This window comes from Cololabis saira, chromosome 8 (assembly GCF_033807715.1).
Source record: "Cololabis saira isolate AMF1-May2022 chromosome 8, fColSai1.1, whole genome shotgun sequence".
In the NCBI taxonomy this organism is placed as follows: domain Eukaryota; kingdom Metazoa; phylum Chordata; class Actinopteri; order Beloniformes; family Belonidae; genus Cololabis; species Cololabis saira.
In genome coordinates this window covers 2011289-2033012 of record NC_084594.1, presented here as the reverse complement: position 1 = coordinate 2033012, position 21724 = coordinate 2011289, and the positions used below count along the sequence as shown (strand labels likewise).

Here is a 21724-nt window from a genome sequence, read left to right as displayed (position 1 = left end):
CCATCCCGTTTAAAAAAGGCAGGGCGGCCCCAGAAAAGGTCAAAATGGTCAATAAAAGTAAGGTGGTTGGTTGTATTATTGTGGTATTGGTTATATTATTGTACTATTATATTTTTTTAACTGAACATTGTATTGCTCTTAAACTTGCTTGATTTTTTATCCTAGCCGGGGGAACTGCCAATGGGAATTAGCCAATAGGCTACATTTGGGCGCATCTGCTTTTATTTCTTAAATGCGTAATGATGTGCACTGTCCCTCCTTATCAAATAAGAAAAATTGAAATTGAAATTGAATTTCCTAACATGAGGACTGATTTATATACATTTAAGGCATTTAAATACATCTCACCTCTCTGAAGACTGCTGGTCTCCTTTAAATTCAATTAATCTTTCATTTGACCAGTCGCTCTTCAAGGACAAACAGCTGGGTTCATGTTCAAGAGAGTCTCCTTTCTGATGGACCCTGATAGAAGACAAAAGTTCAAAATGTACATATTCTATTCATATGAAAAATAAGTTATACAGATAAAAATATTTAGTCTATTCAAAAAGTATTAAACATAAATCATTGCCAGCATTTAGATACACTCACCTCTTTACAGCAGAACGTTGGTCTCTTTTAAATTCAATTAACCAGTCCTTTGAACGGTCGCTCTTCAAGGACACACAGCTGGGTCCGTGTTCAGGTTCAGGTCTGGGTCCAGGTCCAGGTGCAGGTGCAGGTCCAGGTCCAGGTCCAGGTCCAGGTCCAGGTCCAGGTTCGGGTCCAGGTCCAGGTCCAGGTCCAGGTCCAGGTTGATTCCTGTAATAATGATGTTTGGTGAGTCTTGATCTCTGACATGCAGAAGAGATCAACAGTTAGAGATGCTCATCTCACCTCTGAGCTTTGCTCCGACTCTCTTGTTCCCCACACAGAGAGGTTTTAGAGGGAGGAAATCCGTCCTCTCTGTCCTCACACTGGTCCATTCTGCTGAATTCACGTCCACATCAGCACACACACACACCTTCATCTGCAGAGGAAACACACATCACTGGTGCTGCACACAGATCAGCTCATCCTGCTCTGGTTTGTTCCTATTTTGCTTTTTTTGTTTCTACTGAGCAGTAGAGGTCACTTGGCTCTATTTTAATGTTTGTTTCTTTCGTATCCTTCAAATGTTGGAAAGGGTTCCAAGTGATCAATAACATAACATTACATCGTCACGTCAGACGTTGGCTACGCCCACTGATAGTATTCAACAGGTTAACAACTTTTCCTCAGGAACGGCCGCGTCCGCCCCAGGAACTGGCGTGTCTGCCTCAGGAATGGGCACGCGCCCATTCCTGAGGCGGACACGCCCGTTCCTGAGGCGGACGCGCCTCAGAAAATAAGACGTAAAATACGACACACTCTACACACCGGCCCCTATTCGGCAGGATAAACAAACAAACAAAACTCACAACCGTCAAATGGACCTCTGATGCCATGTAAAGCTTAGAGATGGGTCTCTCAATAATACTGGACTCAGTTTTCAACCTCACAGATCTTCCAAGATTATATGGAAATACTTCCAAAACTTTTGCAAATATATCTGTAACAGCTGCAGCGTGGAAGAGGTGGGATAGGTGGAATGTGCTCTGGGGGGTGGTAGCCTTTTGGCTACGGAGGTGGGCTTGGGTCTGGAGGATCCAGGCTCAAGCCCCAGAATGGCAACCACAATGAACCACCTTGGGCCCCTGAGAAAGGCCTTAACCCTAATTGTTCCATGGTGTCTGTGTCTCAGATGTAAGTTGCTTTGGATAAAAGCGTCCGCTAAATGACAGAAGTAGTAGGAATAGTCCTGTTCAGATTTAGATTTAATTCATGGACGATTTCTAGCTCCCACTGCCTCATCATTTTATTATTTCCAGATGACCTTTAGTGTGGTACACGCCGACCAAAACAATGCCTTGACTGTTCATTTAAATGTGATATCTTTTCTCTTGATTAGAAGTAAGAGCCAACAAAGTTCTACTCTGGCTGTCTTAGCTGTGTTCATCTGATTAGTTAACTAAGTTAATGCTCATCACCATGTTTTAATCAGCTAAGTATAAGAAAAACGTAGAGCCTTACCTGGACGGGTGATTCCTGACATCAGGTCTGGATGGTACCGGTTCCCAGAAAAGTACGTTTTATCATTCAGAACACAGTCGTCACGGGAGAAGTCTTATCAGTCTGTGTGTCTTGTGTTAAAATACCTGCGGTGTTGTTAACGCAGGTGGAACGAGGAAGCGTCTTAGGACAAAACTCGACTTACCTGTTAGTCAACTGCAGAAGACACTTCCTCTTTCTGAGTGTGTGATGCAAAAAGATAAACATAGAATCTCCTCACCCCTTCATATATCAGTATATTACATGAAGTAATTTAAAAGATCCTACTGAGCCTACTGTTATTGGTCTTTTGTTAGTTGTGAATTTATGGTCGTCATTCAAAATAAAACCTCACACTTCACAGGGAAGTCCACAGCGGCCCGGGAGGGAAAAACCTCCAACCACGGCAGACAAAATCAGTTCCAAAGTTTCAAAGGGTTTCTGTAGAAGAAGAAATTATGGTTCTTGAGATTGCTTTTTGTTTATTTTTTAAATAATTAAAGGTTTGGAGTTTCGTGAGATTAGAAACCTATTCTATTTGTTTTATTCTTTATTTTCATTATTAAAGTTTTAGAAAGAGAGAATTAAGAAAAGAGAGAGACACAGATGTTCTTTACTGTCTTTGGTTTGGATTCAGCCCCTAATGGTCAGCAGGTGAACTGCAAGTCTTTCCTGATTGGCCTCAATTCAAATATCTAGGTTGTGTGGAAGTTTTGCTAAAAACTATATCTCCTTCACTGCATTTATCAGCCTAATATTATGTAGAAAATGTGCTCAAATTAACTTTATGTTTCAAAAATGAACTCTTTTTTTTTCTCTCGGTGTCGGCGCTTGATTAGATAGATAGATAGATAGATAGATAGATAGATAGATAGATAGATAGATAGATAGATAGATAGATAGATAGATAGATAGATAGATAGATAGATAGATAGATAGATAGATAGATAGATAGATAGATAGATAGATAGATAGATAGATAGATAGATAGATAGATAGGGCCGCTCGGTGTGCAGTGGGTTAAGCAGCGGCTCATATATTGAGGATAAAGTCCTCCTGCGGTCACAAGTTCGAATTGCGCCCCGAATCACGGCTATATTGAAAAATAGTTCAAAATTGGTTCCAAGGTGAACATTTTTCCACCGGCTATTTGAAGACGTTTATTAAACGTTCATACAGTATTTACACCAAATTTCACCTTAATTTCCAATATTGGTTTTTCAATGCGAAATTTCAATGTGATTTACTACTTAAGGTCCAAAATTACGTTCTTCGGCCCGACGTGATGTATTGCTTTTATAAAACGGTTACCAATAATGTTAATATGAAAGAGGAATACACAATCTATTTTATGTGGTTTTTAATTAATCAGAAATACATATTATCTGGTAAAAATAGCCCCACTGTAGAAAAAAGTAGTCTCATCTCTCCAGATGTAGTTCTGCATGTCGTCTTTTTTTTTGCCACATTCTTACAGAAGGCCGAAACAGAATGAATGTGTCCACACTGAACAATCTACTATTCATCTCTGTAAATGGACCAGATGTTGCTCCTTCCTGGCCGACAGACTTGCGGAGATGTGGTTGAAGCAGGGACACCACGCTGCTATTGATCAGCAGGGACACCACGCTGCTATTGATCAGCAGGGACACCACGCTGCTATTGATCAGCAGGGACACCACGCTGCTATTGATCAGCAGGGACATCACGCTGATATTGATCCGCCAACCGGAAAGAGGAACAGGAAAAAAAGGCTGAAGTGCGTTATCAGAGCAGACTGTTTTAGTCTGACGGTCAGACTTTGACCTATATCCGATTAACCACAAAAAAAATACAACAAAACCAAAAACATTTTGACAGCACATTATTTCATGTTAAACTGATATTGAGAAAGAATTTAAAAAATATTTATTTTGTTTATTTATCTCTGCTTTTTGCAGATGATGTTGTCCTGTTGGCTTCATCGGACTGGGACCTTCAGCATGTGCTGGGGCGGTTTGAGGCCGAGTGCGACGCGGCAGGGATGAGAATCAGCACCTAAAATCCGAGGCTATGGTTCTCGACCGGAAAACCAGCGTGCCTTCTCCGGGTGGGTGGAGAAGTCCTGCCTCAGGTGGAGGAGTTCAAGTATCTCAGGGTCTCTTTCACGAGTGAGGGAACGATGGAGCGTGAGATTGACAGACGGATCGGTGCAGCGTCCGCAGTAATGCGGTCGATGTACTGGACCGTCGTGGTGAAGAAGGAGCTGAGTCGAAAGGAGAAGCTCTCGATTTACCGGTCAATCTACGCCCCTACCCTCACCTATGGTCATGAACTTTGGGTAGTGACCGAAAGGACGAGATCGCGGATACAAGCGGCCGAGATGAGTTTCCTCCGCAGGGTGGCTGGACGCTCCCTTAGAGATAGGGTGAGGAGTTCGGTCACCCGGGAGGAGCTCGGAGTCGAGCCGCTGCTCCGTCACATTGAGAGAAGTCAGCTGAGGTGGCTTGGGCATCTGTACCGGATCCTCCTGGACGCCTCCCTAGGGAGGTGTTCCAGGCATGTCCCTCCTCCCTAGGGAGGTGTTCCAGGCATGTCCCACCGGGAGGAGACCCCGGGGAAGACCCAGAACAACCTGGAGAGACTATGTCTCTCGGCTGGCCTGGGAACGCCTCGGACTCCCCTCGGAGGAGCTGGAGGAAGTGTCTGGGGTGAAGGAAGTCTGGGCATCCCTGCTGAGGCTGCTGCCCCCGCGACCCGGGAACGGACAAGAAGATGAGTGAGTGAGTGAGTGAATTTATTTATTTTTATTTGGCACATTTAAAAGCCTGTGCTTGCGTGGGTTCTCTCCGGGTACTCCGGCTTCCTCCCACAGTCCAAAAACATGCATATTAGGTTAATTGATGATTCTAAATTGCCCGTAGGTGTGAGCGCCAGTGTGGTTGTGAGCATGGTTTGTGTGTTTATATGTGGCCCTGCGATGGACTGGAGACCTGTCCAGGGTGTAACCCCTGCCTCTCACCTGAAATGAGCTGGGATAGGCTCCAGCAGACCCCCGTGTATGACCAGCGAACACGGGCAACAACGCAAAGGCTTTGCTGCGCCTGTGAAATTGTTTTTCCTCCAGCACTGCAGTGCAAATCGCTCCAGTGCAACCGTTGATTCGTCGGTGAAAAAAAACATTGTCAAAGTGCTCTCCAGCAGCCAGCCAGGATTGCGCTTGTCGCAGACGCACCTCTTTGTTTTTTTCCCGGGTCATCGGCTTGAATCTGGGCTTCCCAAACTTCCAGCCTAGATGACGAATTGCCTTTCTCACCATATCCAAACTCAGGGTGATGTTGTGCCTGCTTTGGAGAAGCGCTCTCACTTTTCTTGCCGGCAACTCGTCGTCTGCTTTTAGGATGGAATCATTTCTATCACCTGGCTCATGAGTTTATATGGATTTCGGTTCTTCTATTCCGCAAAAGCACGGCGGCTGTGACGACGGATGGTGGCAAAAGAAGCTTTAACTCCAACCCTTCTTCCGCAGACTCTTGATGAGCGCACTGGATTGCGAGTTGATCACAGTCATTTCTGACGTCAGCGTATCACACGAATCGAATGATGTACAGTATCAGACCAACACCAGTATTTATCTTGCGGAGTTGGCGTGGGTTACTTGTTGCGCCGCCCCCCTTGACATACTTATATCCAGGTAACAGCTCACTACAGATCTATTTTACCTACCTAATAGATGTTGTACAGTATCAGTCTATCTGTATCCTGAACACTAAGCGACCATGGAAGTCAAACACTTTTACGGAAGGGCCCAAAAAGTCAAGAAGACTCTCTTCCCAAATGATTAAAAACCAACCTACTGCAGCTCGGGGCCAAAAAGAGGTATGTTTTTAAATTAAATAAATGCTATTTATTATTAGGAGAATCAGATGTTGCTTTGTGCTATTTATTAATGCAATATATAGAACATTTATTCATACATTAGCACTCTAATTTTTTTCGTAATACTTCTGTCTTACAGAGGAATCCAGCATCATCGTCGCAGCCACCCTCAGCTAAGCGTCTTGTCACAAAAAAAGCGGTAAGTGTTATAGTGTAACCCAGAGTACAAGTGTACAATAGCTACTGTCTACATAAGGTAGGCATCTTTGCTCACAGTATGTAACCCATAACTCATGACTTATCTCCTTTTAAAAATGACAGCTGTTACAAGTGTGGTTGCATCAAATCATCAGCATTGGAAAGCGTTCTAGCTCAGAAAAACGCAGATCTTCAGCAGAAAGATGCCCTGCTTACGGCGAAAGAAACCCAGCTCACAAGTTTGAAAGCTGACCTGGAAGCCATAAGAGCGGAAAATTTCATTTTTTTTTTTTTTTTTTTTTTTTTTTTTTTTTTACCTTGTCTGCACACATATTATTGATTGATACCATGACGGTAGAAACCAAAAGTGTATATATGTGCATTATTACTATATGTAATATATACATATATATACGCACACATATGCGTACACATACATAAATATACACATACAAACCCAGTTTTTTTTTTTTTTTTTTTTTTTTTTTGGGGGGGGGGGGGGTGGGGGGGGGTGGGGGGGGCGGGGTGACGACATCCACTGCCAATCCAGGAAGCAGGAACACACGGAGACACACGTCAAGCACTGGAAATCTGCAACAAAAAAAACCACAAACAAAGCACGAAACCGGCACGGAGCCATCCAAAACACGAACAGCAATCGACCTAAATCTTGAGATCTGATCGCAGTCTGAGCTAAGCTATCGCTACCGCTACCTAAACCCAAAAACTAGAGAGCCAGCATGCAGGTGAACAAGCCAGTGTGTATGTCTATGTGTGTGTGTGTGTATGTATATGATCATGCATGTGTGTGTGTGTGTGTGTGTGTGTGTGTGTGTGTGTGTGTGTGTGTGTGTGTGTGTGTGTGTGTGTGTGTGTGTGTGTGTGTGTATGCATGTGACTAAATGACTATATGTGTGTGTGTGTGTGTGTGTGTGTGTGTGTGTGTGTGTGTGTGTGTGTGTGTGTGTGTGTGTGTGTGTGTGTGTGTGTGTGTGTAATAAACCAAACAAAGCTCCACCTGAAGTGTATCTATAGTGGGGGAGGGGGGGGAGCAACCCCGCCACCCGCGAGACCAGAGGCCGACAAGGAAGAGCCCGGAACCCAGGCCACCGGCAACCCCACAGAGGGGAGAAGTAGGAGGGAGGCAACCCACCGCCTGCAAGGCCCCCCCCCCACCCGGCGGCGGCCGAGGGGGCCCGCGGGCGGGGCCCCCACGGCGCGGAAAGAAGCAGCCAGGGATCCCGCGGCGGCGGACCGCGACCCAGGCAATCCCCGGCCACCCGGTCCGGGCCGGACACGCGGCCAGGAGGCCCTCACCCTTCAGGCCAACGACCCCCACCCGGCAGGGGGCCAGCCTGCCCGGAGAGACAGAGCCGCCCCGGCCGCCGACGCGGGCAGGCGCACCCGTCCCCCACGAAAGTGGCCCTCCAAGACCAGAGGGGCGCCCCGCCGTAGAGGCAGCGGGGGGGGGGGCCGGAGACGGGCCCGGAGAGAGGGAACCCCCCAACAAGAGCGGAAAAGAGCGGAAAATTTCAAACTCAGAGAGGAGATCCAAAGACTCGTCCACTGTGAGAGCCAGAGAAGGGAGCTACACAAAGCTCTTATGGAAGAGATGAGAGCTGGATTCAGAAACCTGGGGGAGGCTATGGAGGCTTTATGGGAGCAGAGAACCCATGTCCACGATACACCTGTGAGACACATCCCCACGTGCACCTCAACTCCTGCTGCATCGTGTTCTTCAGCAGCCCAGATGGCTCCACTGGCCCTGTCCTTAACCGCCGACAGCCTCCAAATGTCTCATCAGCACCCTGATTTAAGTTGGACCAGAGGATCATGCTAAGATCCACCAGCAAAGCTACGGCCAAGTGGGCCGTTATGGATGTCTGCTCTTCAGGAAGGTCATCTCAGAGCAGAACTACCAAGCCTGGAGCAAAACCACAAACTGGGATGGTTCAAGGGGCAAACACGCACTGCCACAAAATGTTAAGAACTTTGTGTTTGACTCTGTAAAGGAAAGATTTCCTGGGGTGGAGAACAAGGACTTCAAAATGTGCATTGATAAAATCAATTAATGCCTGCGCAAACCGCGCCAACATTTGTAAATAATTATGTATTATTTTTGACAAATAATTGAGTCTGACAATTTTTTTCCCCGTGGAGCTGATTAGAATGACCTCCGGTCTGTGAAAACTGTGCAGAATTTAAAACTGCCCGACGTGAAGACGTATCTATCTACTTAGATTATTTTGAATGTTGGGACTGTCAAGGCCATTAGAACGGAATGCATTGTTTCAAGTAGGGCCTTTCGTCTGGAGGAAGGCCTGCAGTACTTCAACTATAAGTACCCTCTAAACTGTACAGGTACGTGTAGAGTTGAATAGTCACCTGAGTTCACATAGAAATAAGCTGACCATCTTAAAAAAAAAGAAAACACCGTCAGAAAATGGGAGCATAAGATTATAAGAAGGGAAGAAAGAGAAAACTGAAAAAATGTTCGATTGATAAGACGTGTTTCTATTCATTTATTATAAAAATGTGTCGAGACAGTTAAAGAAAAAAGGAAACACACACACACACACACACACACACTTACACACACGCACACGCACACACACACACACACACACACACACACACCTACACACACACACACACACACACACACACCTACACCTACACACACACACACACACACACACACACACACACACACACACACACACACAGTAAATACACCCCAGTAAATGCTATAACTTTTGAATGGTTTGACATAGAGAGTCGTGGATGGTGTCATCAGACTCGGTTTTGAGACATTGACCATAATTGCCCCCCGTGGCACTCTCGAAATTACTGCGAGGAAATTTTCTAATAATTATTATTATTGTTGTATTGTGTAAAAGTTGTGAAACTCATCAACAGCATCTGCTGGAGCTCATTCCTGCCAGGCTGGAGATTCACCTCATGCAAGGCCTTGAGATGTTTTCTTTTGCATGTCTTGTATAGGACTCTCGACCTACACTGGGCGGCCTGGTGATGGTGGCCACAACGCCGGGTGAGGGGTGTCATCTCGGCAAATCCCTCTCTATACCTCCATTCAGTCTCCTCTATCATTCAGGTGTGGACGTACATCTTCACTTGGGGGAACATAAGCCATTATCACTTCGTAATTACCTTATCCGTCTCCAAGGACCATAAGTTATGGAGGCTTAATGATTAACAGTTGTACACTGGCTTTCTCTGTATTCTAATCGTGAAGTGCATGTCAAGACTTAAATAAAGAGGCAGGAAGAGCTGTCAATTTCCTTTACAGTGCTTTAATCCAGTCTAGAGAGTGAACTTACATGTGTGGTGTGTGTGTGTGTGTGGTTCTGGAATAAACCAAAGAATAATAGAAATCGATAAACAGCAATAAACACATGTTAAACCATAGCACACAATCCAAATAATAATGTTATTAGCATGAACATCATATACATGGGTGTAGCAGGGCGAGTGCTATGGGGCCCGACTGACAGGATAGAGAGGACACGGAGTTTCAGTGCACAACCACCTTATTTACCAACACCCAGGACACACGTGCCTTGGCTTCAGCAGCCTCTCCAACAGCCCCCTTGCTACTGTGCAGGCACGCCTTATAAAGGCAGGCAGGGTGGAGAGGTTGATGGAACACACCTGTGACCCATCACCTGAGTGGCTGCTGCTCCTCCACCCTGCCACAATGAGATGCTATCACATTTAACTGGCAACAAAGAAAAGTCAGTGACATTCAGAAAACATAATATAACTTGAATTTGAACGATTAGTGAATTAATAACACTGCTGGAAATACTCACCAGCAGACTTAAAAATATAACAACAAAGAAGTGCTTCCAATAAACAACAATATAACTTATGTTTCTCTGTATGCACACAGAATCAAAAACATCAGATTCATGACACAAAGTAATATAACAGCTTTTTCCACATCATCCAGCTTCTCATCATTGTCTCTCTTCTTCTACCAAGACAAGCAGCACTCAGCGGGATCGAGTGCAGCAGCCCCCCCTGGTGGCTGGATGTTCTTAAATCAACCACTCTGTCATGCAAACCTTCAGACCAGTGCTCCATATTTGATTATTAGTACAAATGTGGGGATTTTGAAGTTCTGATTCTTTTTATACCTAATCATTTCTACAGATGTGGGAGTTCATGAGTTGCTAAAAGTGTTATGGTGGTTGAGTTTCATATAAATGGGACTTGATTTGATGATGTTCATGATTTGCTACTAAAATGTTACAGAAGTGATCATTTGAAAATTGGAACAAATTAAATTGATTAACAAATAAAAAATGTTTCATGCTGAAATATGTTTCCTAGCATAATAAATCAATTTGATAATTATTGTGAGGAAATGTTGAGGCAGTGCTTTTAATGAGTGTATATCAAATATTGTCATCAAAAGAGAACATTAATCAAAAAGTTAAATCCTGCAAGTAGCCTTTCTTGTTGTTCAGGATCCTTGAAGTAGGTATTGGTTCACAAAGGTCGGTGATCCTGATTTAGTTGGTGTTGCAACTTCCAGACCAGTTTGTTCCTCCCGTTTACAACATGGAGCAGCGCAGTATGAGGAAGACGAGGCTTTAAAACCCCTCTTCAGAAAACCTACGAGTTACATCATGGAGGGTTTGTCCAGTTCTTCTTCTACAGTCTAAGAACCATATGAGGACATTATTGTTGTTGATTTCTCCTTTTACCGACAAATATACTTAAAAATCATTATAGTACAGTGTAAAATCAAAAAGACCAACCCCCGGGACCCTGAACATGAAGAAGCAGTTCTAGATAATGGATGGATCATTTTATTCATACAATAAACTTGCATACAAACAGTCTACGTTCTGCTCATTCATTGATTTTTCGAAAGCATTTGACCATATTAATCGAGATAAGCTATGGGAAAAGCTGAGAAGTTTAGGTCTGAATGGTAATATCCTTAACTGTCTGATTTCTTTATATGAGGGTGTGAAATGCTGTGTCCGTATAAATGGAAATCTTACAGATCCCTTTCCAGTTGACATCGGTGTGAAACAAGGTTGTATTTTGTCACCAGTGTTATTTTCAATGTACATAAATGACCTAACATTAGCAATTAAGGCCCTAGGAAAAGGTGTACCTATGGAAAATGAAAACATCTCTGTACTCCTTTACGCGGACGATATAGTCCTGATCTCAGAATCAGAAGAGGAGCTACAGGAGATGCTCTCATTGGTTCATAGTTGGTGCCAAAAATGGAATTTAAATATAAATGTGGATAAAACCAAAGTAGTGCACTTCAGAAACCCAGCAAAGCCCCTGACCTGCTTCAGCTTCTCTTGCGGGTCTTTCCCACTAGAGGTCACCAAAGAGTATAAATATTTAGGATTACTGCTCACTGAGTTCTTAGACTACAATGTAACCGCTAGGCAACTAGCCCTCTATGCCAACAGAGCTCTAGGAGCAATTATAGCTAAAAGTAAAGTTTTGGGTGGTTTCCCCTTTAAATGTTTTACTAAACTTTTTGACTCTTTGGTCCTACCCATCCTTACTTATGCATCCGCAGTATGGGGTTACAGAAGTTACTCCTGTATCAATGCAGTCTTTAATAGAGCATGCCGCTTCTTTCTGGGTGTTGGTAAATATACCCCAAATGCTGCCATACAAGGTGACATGGGATGGAAAACGACCTGGCAACACCAGTGGTCATGTATTTTTAAGAACTGGAAGAGACTATGCAGTATGCCAGATAACCGGTTATGTAAGCGTGTGTTTTTGTGGGCTAATCAGATGAGAAATGTGAAAAACTATCCCCATACGGTACGGACATATTTCTCCTCTCTGCATCTATCCCACCTCGCCAGCACTGACCTAGTCCTCTCAAGTAACGATCTAAACAGGCTTGACCAAGCAGTTGCAGAGGCAGAGAAGGAGAAATGGCTCCTGCAGATAAATAGAGCAGAGGGAAACAAGCTTCGCACTTACTGTACCTTTAAGAATGCCTTTGATACAGAGCCGTATGTACAAAGTATTATGCCCAGGCAGCATAGAAGTGCCCTTGCCAAGTTTAGGTGTGGAGTTGCTCCATTGGCTCTTGAAACCGGTAGATATACCAACATCCCAATACAGGAGCGTGTTTGCACACTATGTAACAGCGGTTCCATCGAATCTGAGTCCCATGTCCTTCTACACTGTGAACTTTACAAAGACATTCGCGAGGACCTTTTTATCTCATTTTCAAAGAATCAGGAACATTTTCAAGACCTCGATGATGTTAATAAAGTATGTGACATTTTAGCAGCTAAACATCTCTTTAACGAATCAGCCAAAGCCTGCCACCTCATCCTAAAGCGTAGAGCAGCTTTTATATGTACTGGCCCTTAATTTCCCCTTTTCCTCCTTTTATTGTAGACCTAATTGATTAAGCCATTGAGTTTTTATTGTAATATGACTGTGATTTTTGTAACAGTCAAATGATTTTAATACTTTAATGTATGTTACTTTTTATCGATATGAATATGTATTGTGTCTCACAACTCTTAGTGAGTGGCCCTCAACTTTTTATTATTGCCAATTTTATTAATGTATAATGATATTGTACGCTGGGGGGTGACACATAAATAAAGCTTTATCTATCTATCTACAAACAAACACTTTGCCATGACAGAGACCTGACAGTCCAGTAGTGACGTCCTGGTTGGAACAAGATGTGGGTGAGAATAAAAACCAGGATGAACCTTGTTGTAACTTCATCTTGGCTGATTGTATCTCAGTGACTCCTCTCTGACATCACAGTTGGTCACGTGTGCAGCAAACTAACTGCAGCTGACTGATCTCAGCTGAACCGAGCTGCAGAGAAACAACATGCTGGTGCTCACTGTGAAGCTCTGACTGGAAACACGCAGAAGAACAACATGTGGATCCTGGAATAACGGCAGCTTCCACCTTTAAAGTACCGGAAGAGGAAGAAGTTTTCAAGGAATCATTCAGAACAGTGATTCAGGTGTTCTGATGGAAACAGAGACAGACATGTATGGACTCAACTATCTGTCCAACAGAGACAGTTTCTCTGACAGGAGGAGACTCTTGAGACTGAACTCAACACAGAGACACTGAAGAACCAGGATTGTACCCGAACCCAGGATAGAGAGGTTCAGTGAATGTGGTGTTGAAGGTGTGTAGGTGGATCAGTCTGTCAGAGGAGACGCTGTAGAAGGACAGAGTTCCAGCAGGAACGTCCACGTACACTGCTACTCTGTCAGAGACTGAGGAAGAGGAGGAGGAAGATGTTACTCTGTTATTGTGCCAGACAGAGTACCGACCATCATCAGAACAGTGCAGACTCCAGGAATGATCGTTCCTTCCAAACACACAGTCATTAGTGCCGCCTTTCCTTCTGATTCTTCTGTAACTCACTGATACAGAAACTGCTCCCCTCCTCTGGACCTCCCAGTAACAGCGACCCGTCAGAAATTCTCTACACAGCAGCTGAGGCCAGTAACCAAACCTGTCTGGATGATCAGGATGTGACTGATCCTCCTTCACATACATCATCTTCCTGTTGTTGTCAGACAGTTTGATGTTGTTTTGGACTGTGTTTGCGTCGATGGTGAGTTGACAGGAATCTGATGGAGAGAACAAACAACCCAGCTGCAGTTATTATTGATCTGTCATTGATCATTGATGGACTCATGAATGAGTGAAAGTGAGAAGATGGGTGAACGTGTGAATGAAGTAAAAACACACTTACACTTCCTCAGACCTGGTGTCAACCATCGTTGTCCAGCAGGCTCCACCCTGAAAGGAGGAGGGGGGTCAGACCAGCTCAGTCTCTTTCAGCAAACATGGACATTACAACCCGATCTCACAAAAATCCGTGAAATGCCCACGACCTCTCACCACTATTTTCTGTGGTATATACACGGAAAATGGTATAATTCCGTATGAGCAGCACGGATATTGTACCATGCGAAGTCAATGGGATCTGTGGTCGTGATATATACACGGATTATGACATTATTATTATTCATATATTATTCTTTATTATAGTGGCTAAGTTATGAGTTTTTGTCGCGCAAGGTACTGTTTGTTACTGTCAGTTTGTAAAAGCATGTTTTTAACGCTGTTTTAGCAGTGTTTTATTGAGGTTTTAATGGGAGCACCACGGATATAGTACTATGCGAAGTCAATGGGATCCGTACCCGATTTGACTGCTGTCATACCATTGAATGAAGGACAAAACGATAACAATCATCCCATAGATATGGGCCAGTAGGGCCCTACTCTACCTACTAGGAGGAGCAGGAGGCTGTTATCGCCCCTTTCTATGGCTAACCCCATGTTGTTAATGCTTGCTATGGAGCTCACACCTCATTATCGCCCCTTTCTATGTCTAACCCCATGTTATTAATGCTCAGTAGGCACAGAAGTTTTGTTATGAAGCTCACACCTCACCTCTCTTTTTTATGTATTTAGCTAGAATTTTAAAACCTGAACAATAGAATTCAACATAAAATGCAGGACCTTGTTCATTAAAAATAGTGTATATATGTGTGTAATGACCACAGATAAGATAAGGCCTTGCCCGCCTGGGCAACACATCAGCATTTGGCCAACTGGTTAGTGCAGTTGACTGTGGTCTGGGAGACTGTGGTTCGAGACACGCTCTTGGCACGACTTGTTCGCCACAGTATTTTCCTCTTTGTGTCATGGTTTTCTTTTAATATCTTTAACATTTCTAAACACAAAAACACGAAAGTGTCCTTGATAATTCAATAATACAATAGGTTCATGTTAAGGACATCCGTTTTAATTAGTTCTCCTTCGATTATGACATGTTATTAATGCTCAGTAGGCACAGGAGGTTTGTTATGTATTGTTATAGGTTTGCCTATGAGGCCTATTTCGTGTCTTTTTTTGCATAGTTCACTAACGGTTTGAGCTAGGAGGCTGAAATCTAGACTCTGTATCAGGAGGTGTCTCTCATCCACTGTGCCGGGGTCCAGACCCGTGCGACATTCGGAAGTGCCAAAGGTCACCTTGTGTGGTGCCTTTTTCGGGCCTTTTTTGTGTGTTTTTTGAATAATTCACTAACGCTTTGAGCTGGGAGGCTGATTGTTGACTATGTTGCAATGCAGAATGCCCTTCGCTAGGATCTTTTGGTCACGTGGCTGTACGACTTCCACAGAGCTAGTTGGCGTTGCAGAGGGTTCACAGAGTTGAGACTTGGCAAGCCCAATCTAGGCCCCATATGGAGGCCACAGGTCAAGTTTTACTTGGTTTGGTCAAATGTTGCGGCAACGGCGTCCGTTCGAATGTTGGAAAAGGTGAAGTTTCAAAGCCCCGCGCATCAAAAAGTACAGGTCCAATCTGCACCAAACTAACGTCTGTCTGTTCACGGGATGCCCCCAAACAACATATAAAAAATTCAGTGTCAGTGAATTATTCAAAAAACACACAAAAAAGGCCTGAAAAAGGCACCACACACAGTGACCTTTGGCACTTCCGAGGGTTGCACGGGTCTGGACCTCGACACAGTGGATGAGAGTCAAAGATGATGTCCACAAGAACACCATGAAGAGTCCAGCACACTGATGTCCTTCTGTCTTCCTACCTGAGAGTGTCCAGTCTCCAGCGGGGATCCTTCAGTCCAGCAGACAAAAGCTTCCTTGCTGACTCCCTTGGATGGTTGTAGCTCAGGTCTAGCTCTCTCAGGTGGGAAGAGTTGGAGCTCAGAGCTGAGACCAGAGAAGCACAGCCTTCCTCTGAGATCAGACAGCTTGACAGCCTGCAGACACACAACACAACACACATGCAGAGACTCTGAGAGAACTGCTCTGAGAATAAAGCTGACTCTGTCCTCGTGTTCACCTGATGATGGCGCTGAAGGAAAAGTCAGAGGATTAGCAGAAACACATCAACAATCTTTCAATATCAACCACAGTTGTAACGGTCACCAGTTGAACACTTGGTGGATTCTGACCTGAGAGACTCCAGGTGACAGTGTGGACTCTCCAGTCCAGGACACAGCTTCTTCAGTCCTGAATCCTGCAGGTCGTTGTTACTCAGGTCCAGTTCTGTCAGACTGGAGGACTGAGAGCTGAGAACTGAGGACAGAAGTGGACAGATGTCCTCTGAGAGGTTACAGCCACTCAACCTGCAGAGGAGATTAAAGAGAGATCATGAGGTTATTTAGGAAAGTTTGTGTATCACATTTCATGTACATGACAACTAAAAGGGCTTCAAATAAAAACATTAAAAAAAATTACAATTTAAGAAAATCTAAGAACTTAAATGCAGTAATTAAAGACAGACGGACATAACTCAATGAAAAGTTTTCAACTTAACTTAAGGCTATAGAGAGTTTCAGCATCCCTACACCAGACAAAACACCAGAAACACTCTAAAGAAGATTATCATTTTTTTCCTGTCATTTTCTGTTGCCTCATGGAGAAGTAACTTAAAACAGAGTCAATGAATCACAGAGTGATGGTGGTGTGGAGTGAATTACCAGACCTTTGGACTTTAGATAATATGATACGCTTTAAGAAGAAGCAAGTTATTTTTGTTCAATCTGGAGAATAAAATGGACTGTTAAGAATTGATCTATTAATTTGTTTATCATGTTGACACTCTTTCCTTTTCCTCTATTTCTCTTGTGTTTGTGTGTGTAGTTTTGCTGAAGGGGTGTGGGGGGTGTTAAAATGTGAAAAGCACATGATTATTTGTTCTATCTCACACTGTCCAGAAAGTTGTTGTTTTGGCAAAAAATGGAAGATATTTTTATTCTTTTCAAATTGAGCTATGCATTGGATTTTTCTTAATATTTTGTTTGAGAGTGTGATGAGTGTGTTCTTGCTTCCTGGATTGGCAGTGGATGTTAACCCCCCCCACCCCAAAAAAAAAATCACTGGGTCTGTATGTGTATATATATATATATGTATGTGTATGTGTATGTATGCATATATATATGTATATATATTAAATATAGTAATAATGCACATATATATGCCTTTGGTTTTTGCCGGCATGGTATCAATCATTAATATGTGTGCAGACAAGGTAAAAAAAAAGAGGGTTTGATGAGAAAATGTAAATGCCATTGTGCTGATTATAATGTTATTTTTGTAACTTTGAGCAGGTGTCCTAGTGTCTGTTGTCTCTGAGTTGTCAGCATGTATTTTAATTAATGATAATCTTGTAATTAAACTTATGATTCTGACGAGACCCCAGAGAAACTGCAGTGAAAGGTCAGCAGTTAACGAGGATCTAATAAAACAACCAAGCAAACAATTCTAACGGTCAACAGTTGAACACTTGGTGGATTCTGACCTGAGAGACTCCAGGTGACAGTGTGGACTCTCCAGTCCAGGACACAGCTGCTCCAGTCCAGAATCCTGCAGGTGGTTGTTACTCAGGTCCAGTTCTGTCAGACTGGAGGACTGAGAGCTGAAAACTGAGGACAGAAGTGGACAGATGTCCTCTGAGAGGTTACAACCACTCAGTCTGCAGAGGAGATTAAAGAGAAACCATGATGTCACGTAAAAGTCGATGATGTCATTTAACAAAGAAGTAAAATATATAATATCATATGAATACTGATTATTTCAACTAATAATCAATAAGTATTGATCATAGTGATCGCTGCATTTCCCTTCTCTGCATGTAAAGTTTCCTGAGATGAATCATTGATGAGAACTGGTCCCACATGAACCTGAACTTAGTTGAACAGTGAATTTAACTGGTTTCCTACATGAACACATGTGATTGTGATTCAAACCGATGTGTCCGTGTTCGTCCTTACACAGCTTTCTTGGAGGCTTTGACCACCGACAGCAGCCTCCGTAGAACCTCCTCTGAAGCTGAGTATTTATTCAGGTCAAACACCTCCAGATCTCCTGATGACAGTAAGATGAAGACCAGAGCCGACCACTGAGCAGGAGACAGTTCATCTGTGGAGAGACGTCCTGACCTCAGGGACCATTGGACTTGATTCACCAGAGAACGATCGTTCAGTTCATTCAGACAGTGGAACAGGTTGATGCTTTTCTCTGCAGACAGGTCCTCACTGATCTTCTCCTTGATGTATTTAACTGTTTCCTGATTGTTTTTTGAACTTCTTTGTTTTGATTTCATCAGACCTCGCAGGAGGTTCTGATTGGTCTCCAGTGAAAGACCCAGGAGGAAGCGGAGGAACAAGTCCAGGTGTCCATTTGGACTCTGTAAGGCCTTGTCCACAGCACTCTGATGGAGCTGAGTCTCTGCTCTTATTTTAAACCAGCTGGAGGTGTTTCTTTGTTCCTCCAGCAGGTTGACTCCAGACTTGATGAAGGTCTGATGGACATGAAGAGCAGCCAGAAACTCCTGAACACTCAGATGGATGAAGCAGAAGACCTGGTCCTGGTACAGGCTGCTCTCCTCTCTAAAGATCTGGGTGAACACTCCTGAGTAAACTGAAGCCTCTCTGACATCGATGCCACACTCTCTCAGGTCTGGTTCATAGAAGATCAGGTTTCCTTTCTGCAGCTGCTCAAAAGCCAGTTTTCCCAGAGACTTGATCATCTTCCTGCTCTCTGGACTCCAGTGTGGATCCGTCTCAGCTCCTCCGTCATACTTGACCTTCTTCAGTTTGGCCTGGACCACCAGGAAGTGGATGTACATCTCAGTCAGGGTCTTGGGCAGCCCCCCTCCCTCTCTGGTTTCCAGGACATTCTCCAGGACCGTAGTAGTGATCCAGCAAAAGACTGGGATGTGGCACATGATGTGGAGGCTCCGTGATGTCTTGATGTGGGAGATGATCCTGCTGGTCTGCTCATCTTCTCTGAACCTCTTCCTGAAGTATTCCTCCTTCTGTGGGTTAGTGAACCCTCTGACCTCTGTCACCATGGAGACACACTCAGGAGGGATCTGATTGGCTGCTGCGGGTCGTGTGGTGATCCAGAGACGAGCAGAAGGAAGCAGGTTCCCCCTAATGAGGTTTGTCAGCAGCACGTCCACTGAGGTGGACTCTGTAACATCAGTCAGGACCTCATTGTTGTGGAAGTCTAGAGGAAGTCGACTCTCATCCAGACCGTCAAAGATGAACACGACCTGGAACTCTTCAAAGCTGCACATTTCTCTGATTTCAGTGAAGAAGTGATGAACTAGTTCCACCAAGCTGAACTTTCTATCTTTCAGCACATTCAGCTCTCTGAAGGTGAAAGGAAGCAGGAACTGGATGTCCTGGTTGGTTCTGCCTTCAGCCCAGTCCAGACTGAACTTCTGTGTTAGGACTGTTTTCCCGATGCCGGCCACTCCATTCGTCATCACTGTTCTGATTGGTTCATCTCTTCCAGGTGGGAGTTTAAAGATGTCTTCCTGTCTGATGGCTGTTTCTGCTCTGTCTGGTTTCCTGGATGCTGCTTCAATCTGTCTGACTTCATGTTCATCGTTGACCTCTCCAGTCCCTCCCTCTGTGATGTAGAGCTCTGTGTAGATCTGCTCCAAAAGGATTGGGTTTCCTGCCTTAACAATCCCCTCAAACACACACTGGGACTTCTTCTTCAGCTTAGACTTCAGCCACTTTTTACAAACTGCTGAAAAAGAACCTTAATAAAAGTGGAAAAAAGAAACCATTTAGTGTTTTATAAAGTTCAACTTCATTCTTCTAAAGAATCAGGATGTGAACCGACACTGATCAACTCTAACGTTACGATGATCTGTCCAATATTGAGAAGAATCACTTTTACCACCAAAACACCTCTGAACAGTCAGGACGTGGAAGTGACAAAAACATCTGGGGGTCCTGGAGTTTTTAGTACCAGGATGTTAGCAGTACAGCCCTGATAGGTTGTGGGTTTGTGGCTTGTTGTGTTCTTGTTATTGTTGTGGTGCCTGTGAAGTGGATGTTCCAGGTTTAGGATTTGAAAACACTAGAAGATGATCTGATCCAATAATCTGTAGAACCATCAAGACAATCTGGAGTTCAGCAGGATTCCTGGAAGAGGGAAACCAGGACTAAAATCTACCAGTTATCTTGTGGTGTTGATCGTTTAAACATATTTATGTTGTCCTGTACAGGGTGGGTGCTACTCTAGGGGGATGGTACCATGTGGGGGCGAATTTTGTGGCTGATCTGTGAATGTTGTTCATCTCCTGAGGCATTCTGGATCATTTGTCCAGGAGCTTTAATGTTCATAGAAATCCTCTTACTGCTCTGCAGACGCTCAGCCAGCTCCTCCTGCTTCATTGTCCTCAGGAAGTTCACTGTGATCTTCACAAACGCCTCTCTGCTGCTCCTCTGCTCTTCATCCTCACCCTGCAACACATGCTCTAGGGATTCTGGGTAATCTGGACTCTGGATCTTCTTCAGCTCGTTCTTCACAAACATGACAATGTTGTCCTCCAGCAGCTGGAACAGAAGACCACATGAAGGACACAACCAGACTGAAGCCACGGAGAACAACATCAGACCCATGATGGAAAGACTGACAGTCCACTGGTCTCCAGAGACCAGCATGGAGACAAACATCAGGTCCATGTTGGACAGACTGACAGTCCACTGGTCTCCAGAGACCAGCATGGAGACAAACATCAGGACAGAAGGAGACAGTTGTTGTTCATGGACAGACCTGAAAGATGGAGTCCAGCTGTGTCTGATGCTGCTGGAAAGACGGACCGCTGGGGGACTCTGAGATCTGCTGGTCCACTCTGTGGAGGAACCAGGAAGAATTAGCTCACATCATGTCTGTCCTCACAAAGACAAACACCAGCTGAAGGTCCATGAAGTCCTGTTTGGATGAGGACAGTCCATCAGAGCACTGGTGGTGGTGAAGGTTTACTAGTCCTGCTGATCCACTGAGAACATGTGACCTCAGGGAGAGTTCTGCTCATTCACATATTCACAAGATACAGTTCTGCTCCAAGAAAAGTTATGAGAGCAAGAAGACGGACAACTGATGGAGACATGAAGCAGCTGAGGAACTCTGGATCATCATCAGAATCAGTCCTCTAGAAGGTAAGACCTCCAGATGTGTCGACCAGAGGAAAAAGCTCCTGACAGGAGATGAAGATCTATGGGGAGGAAGCTCAGATCACCATCAGGTGATGGAGGACCACAGGGGTCCAGGACTACATGATCTACTCAGGGAGAAACATGTGGACATTTCCTAACATGAGGACTGATTTAAATACAATTAAGGCATTTAAATACATCTCACCTCTCTGAAGAAGAATGTTGGTCTCCTTTAAAGTCAATTAATCTATCATGTGACCTGTCGCTCTTCAAGGACAAACAGCTGGGTTCATGTTCAAGAGAGTCTTCAGTCTGATGAACCCTGATAGAAGAAAACAGTTCAAAATGTACATATTCTATTCATATGAAAGAGAAGTTATACAGATAAAAATATTTAGTCTATTCAAAAAGTATTAAACATAAACCATTGCCAGCATTTAGATACACTCACCTCTTTACAGCAGAATGTTGGTCACTTTTAAATTTAATTAACCAGTCCTTTGAACGGTCGCTCTTCAAGGACACACAGCTGGGTCCGGGTTCAGGTCCAGGTCC

The 21724-nt window shown here is 44.0% G+C and overlaps 2 protein-coding genes across 2 annotated transcripts in view; both read right to left on the bottom strand.

The window, feature by feature from the left end:
* LOC133449081 (uncharacterized) overlaps positions 1-1228 on the bottom strand; it is a 36807-nt gene extending 35579 nt beyond the window's left edge. The window contains 3 exon segments of the mRNA XM_061728213.1: positions 349-462; positions 592-801; positions 877-1228. Of these exon segments, the coding sequence (XP_061584197.1) occupies positions 349-462; positions 592-801; positions 877-965 (413 nt within the window). The 5' untranslated portion in view covers positions 966-1228.
* An 8255-nt stretch (positions 1229-9483) lies between these two features.
* Positions 9484-21724, bottom strand: part of LOC133448238 (NLR family CARD domain-containing protein 3-like) — a 13746-nt gene continuing 1505 nt past the window's right edge. Inside the window, exons 3-12 of the mRNA XM_061726584.1 lie at positions 21621-21724; positions 21375-21491; positions 20787-20865; positions 20368-20566; positions 17981-19763; positions 17509-17682; positions 16160-16333; positions 15791-15964; positions 13928-13974; positions 9484-13802 (exon numbers count right to left, since the gene is read on the bottom strand). The exon at positions 21621-21724 is cut by the window's right edge and continues 82 nt beyond it. Coding sequence (XP_061582568.1) covers positions 13276-13802; positions 13928-13974; positions 15791-15964; positions 16160-16333; positions 17509-17682; positions 17981-19763; positions 20368-20566; positions 20787-20865; positions 21375-21491; positions 21621-21724 — 3378 coding nt within the window. The 3' untranslated portion in view covers positions 9484-13275. The remainder of the gene's footprint in view (positions 13803-13927; positions 13975-15790; positions 15965-16159; positions 16334-17508; positions 17683-17980; positions 19764-20367; positions 20567-20786; positions 20866-21374; positions 21492-21620) is intronic.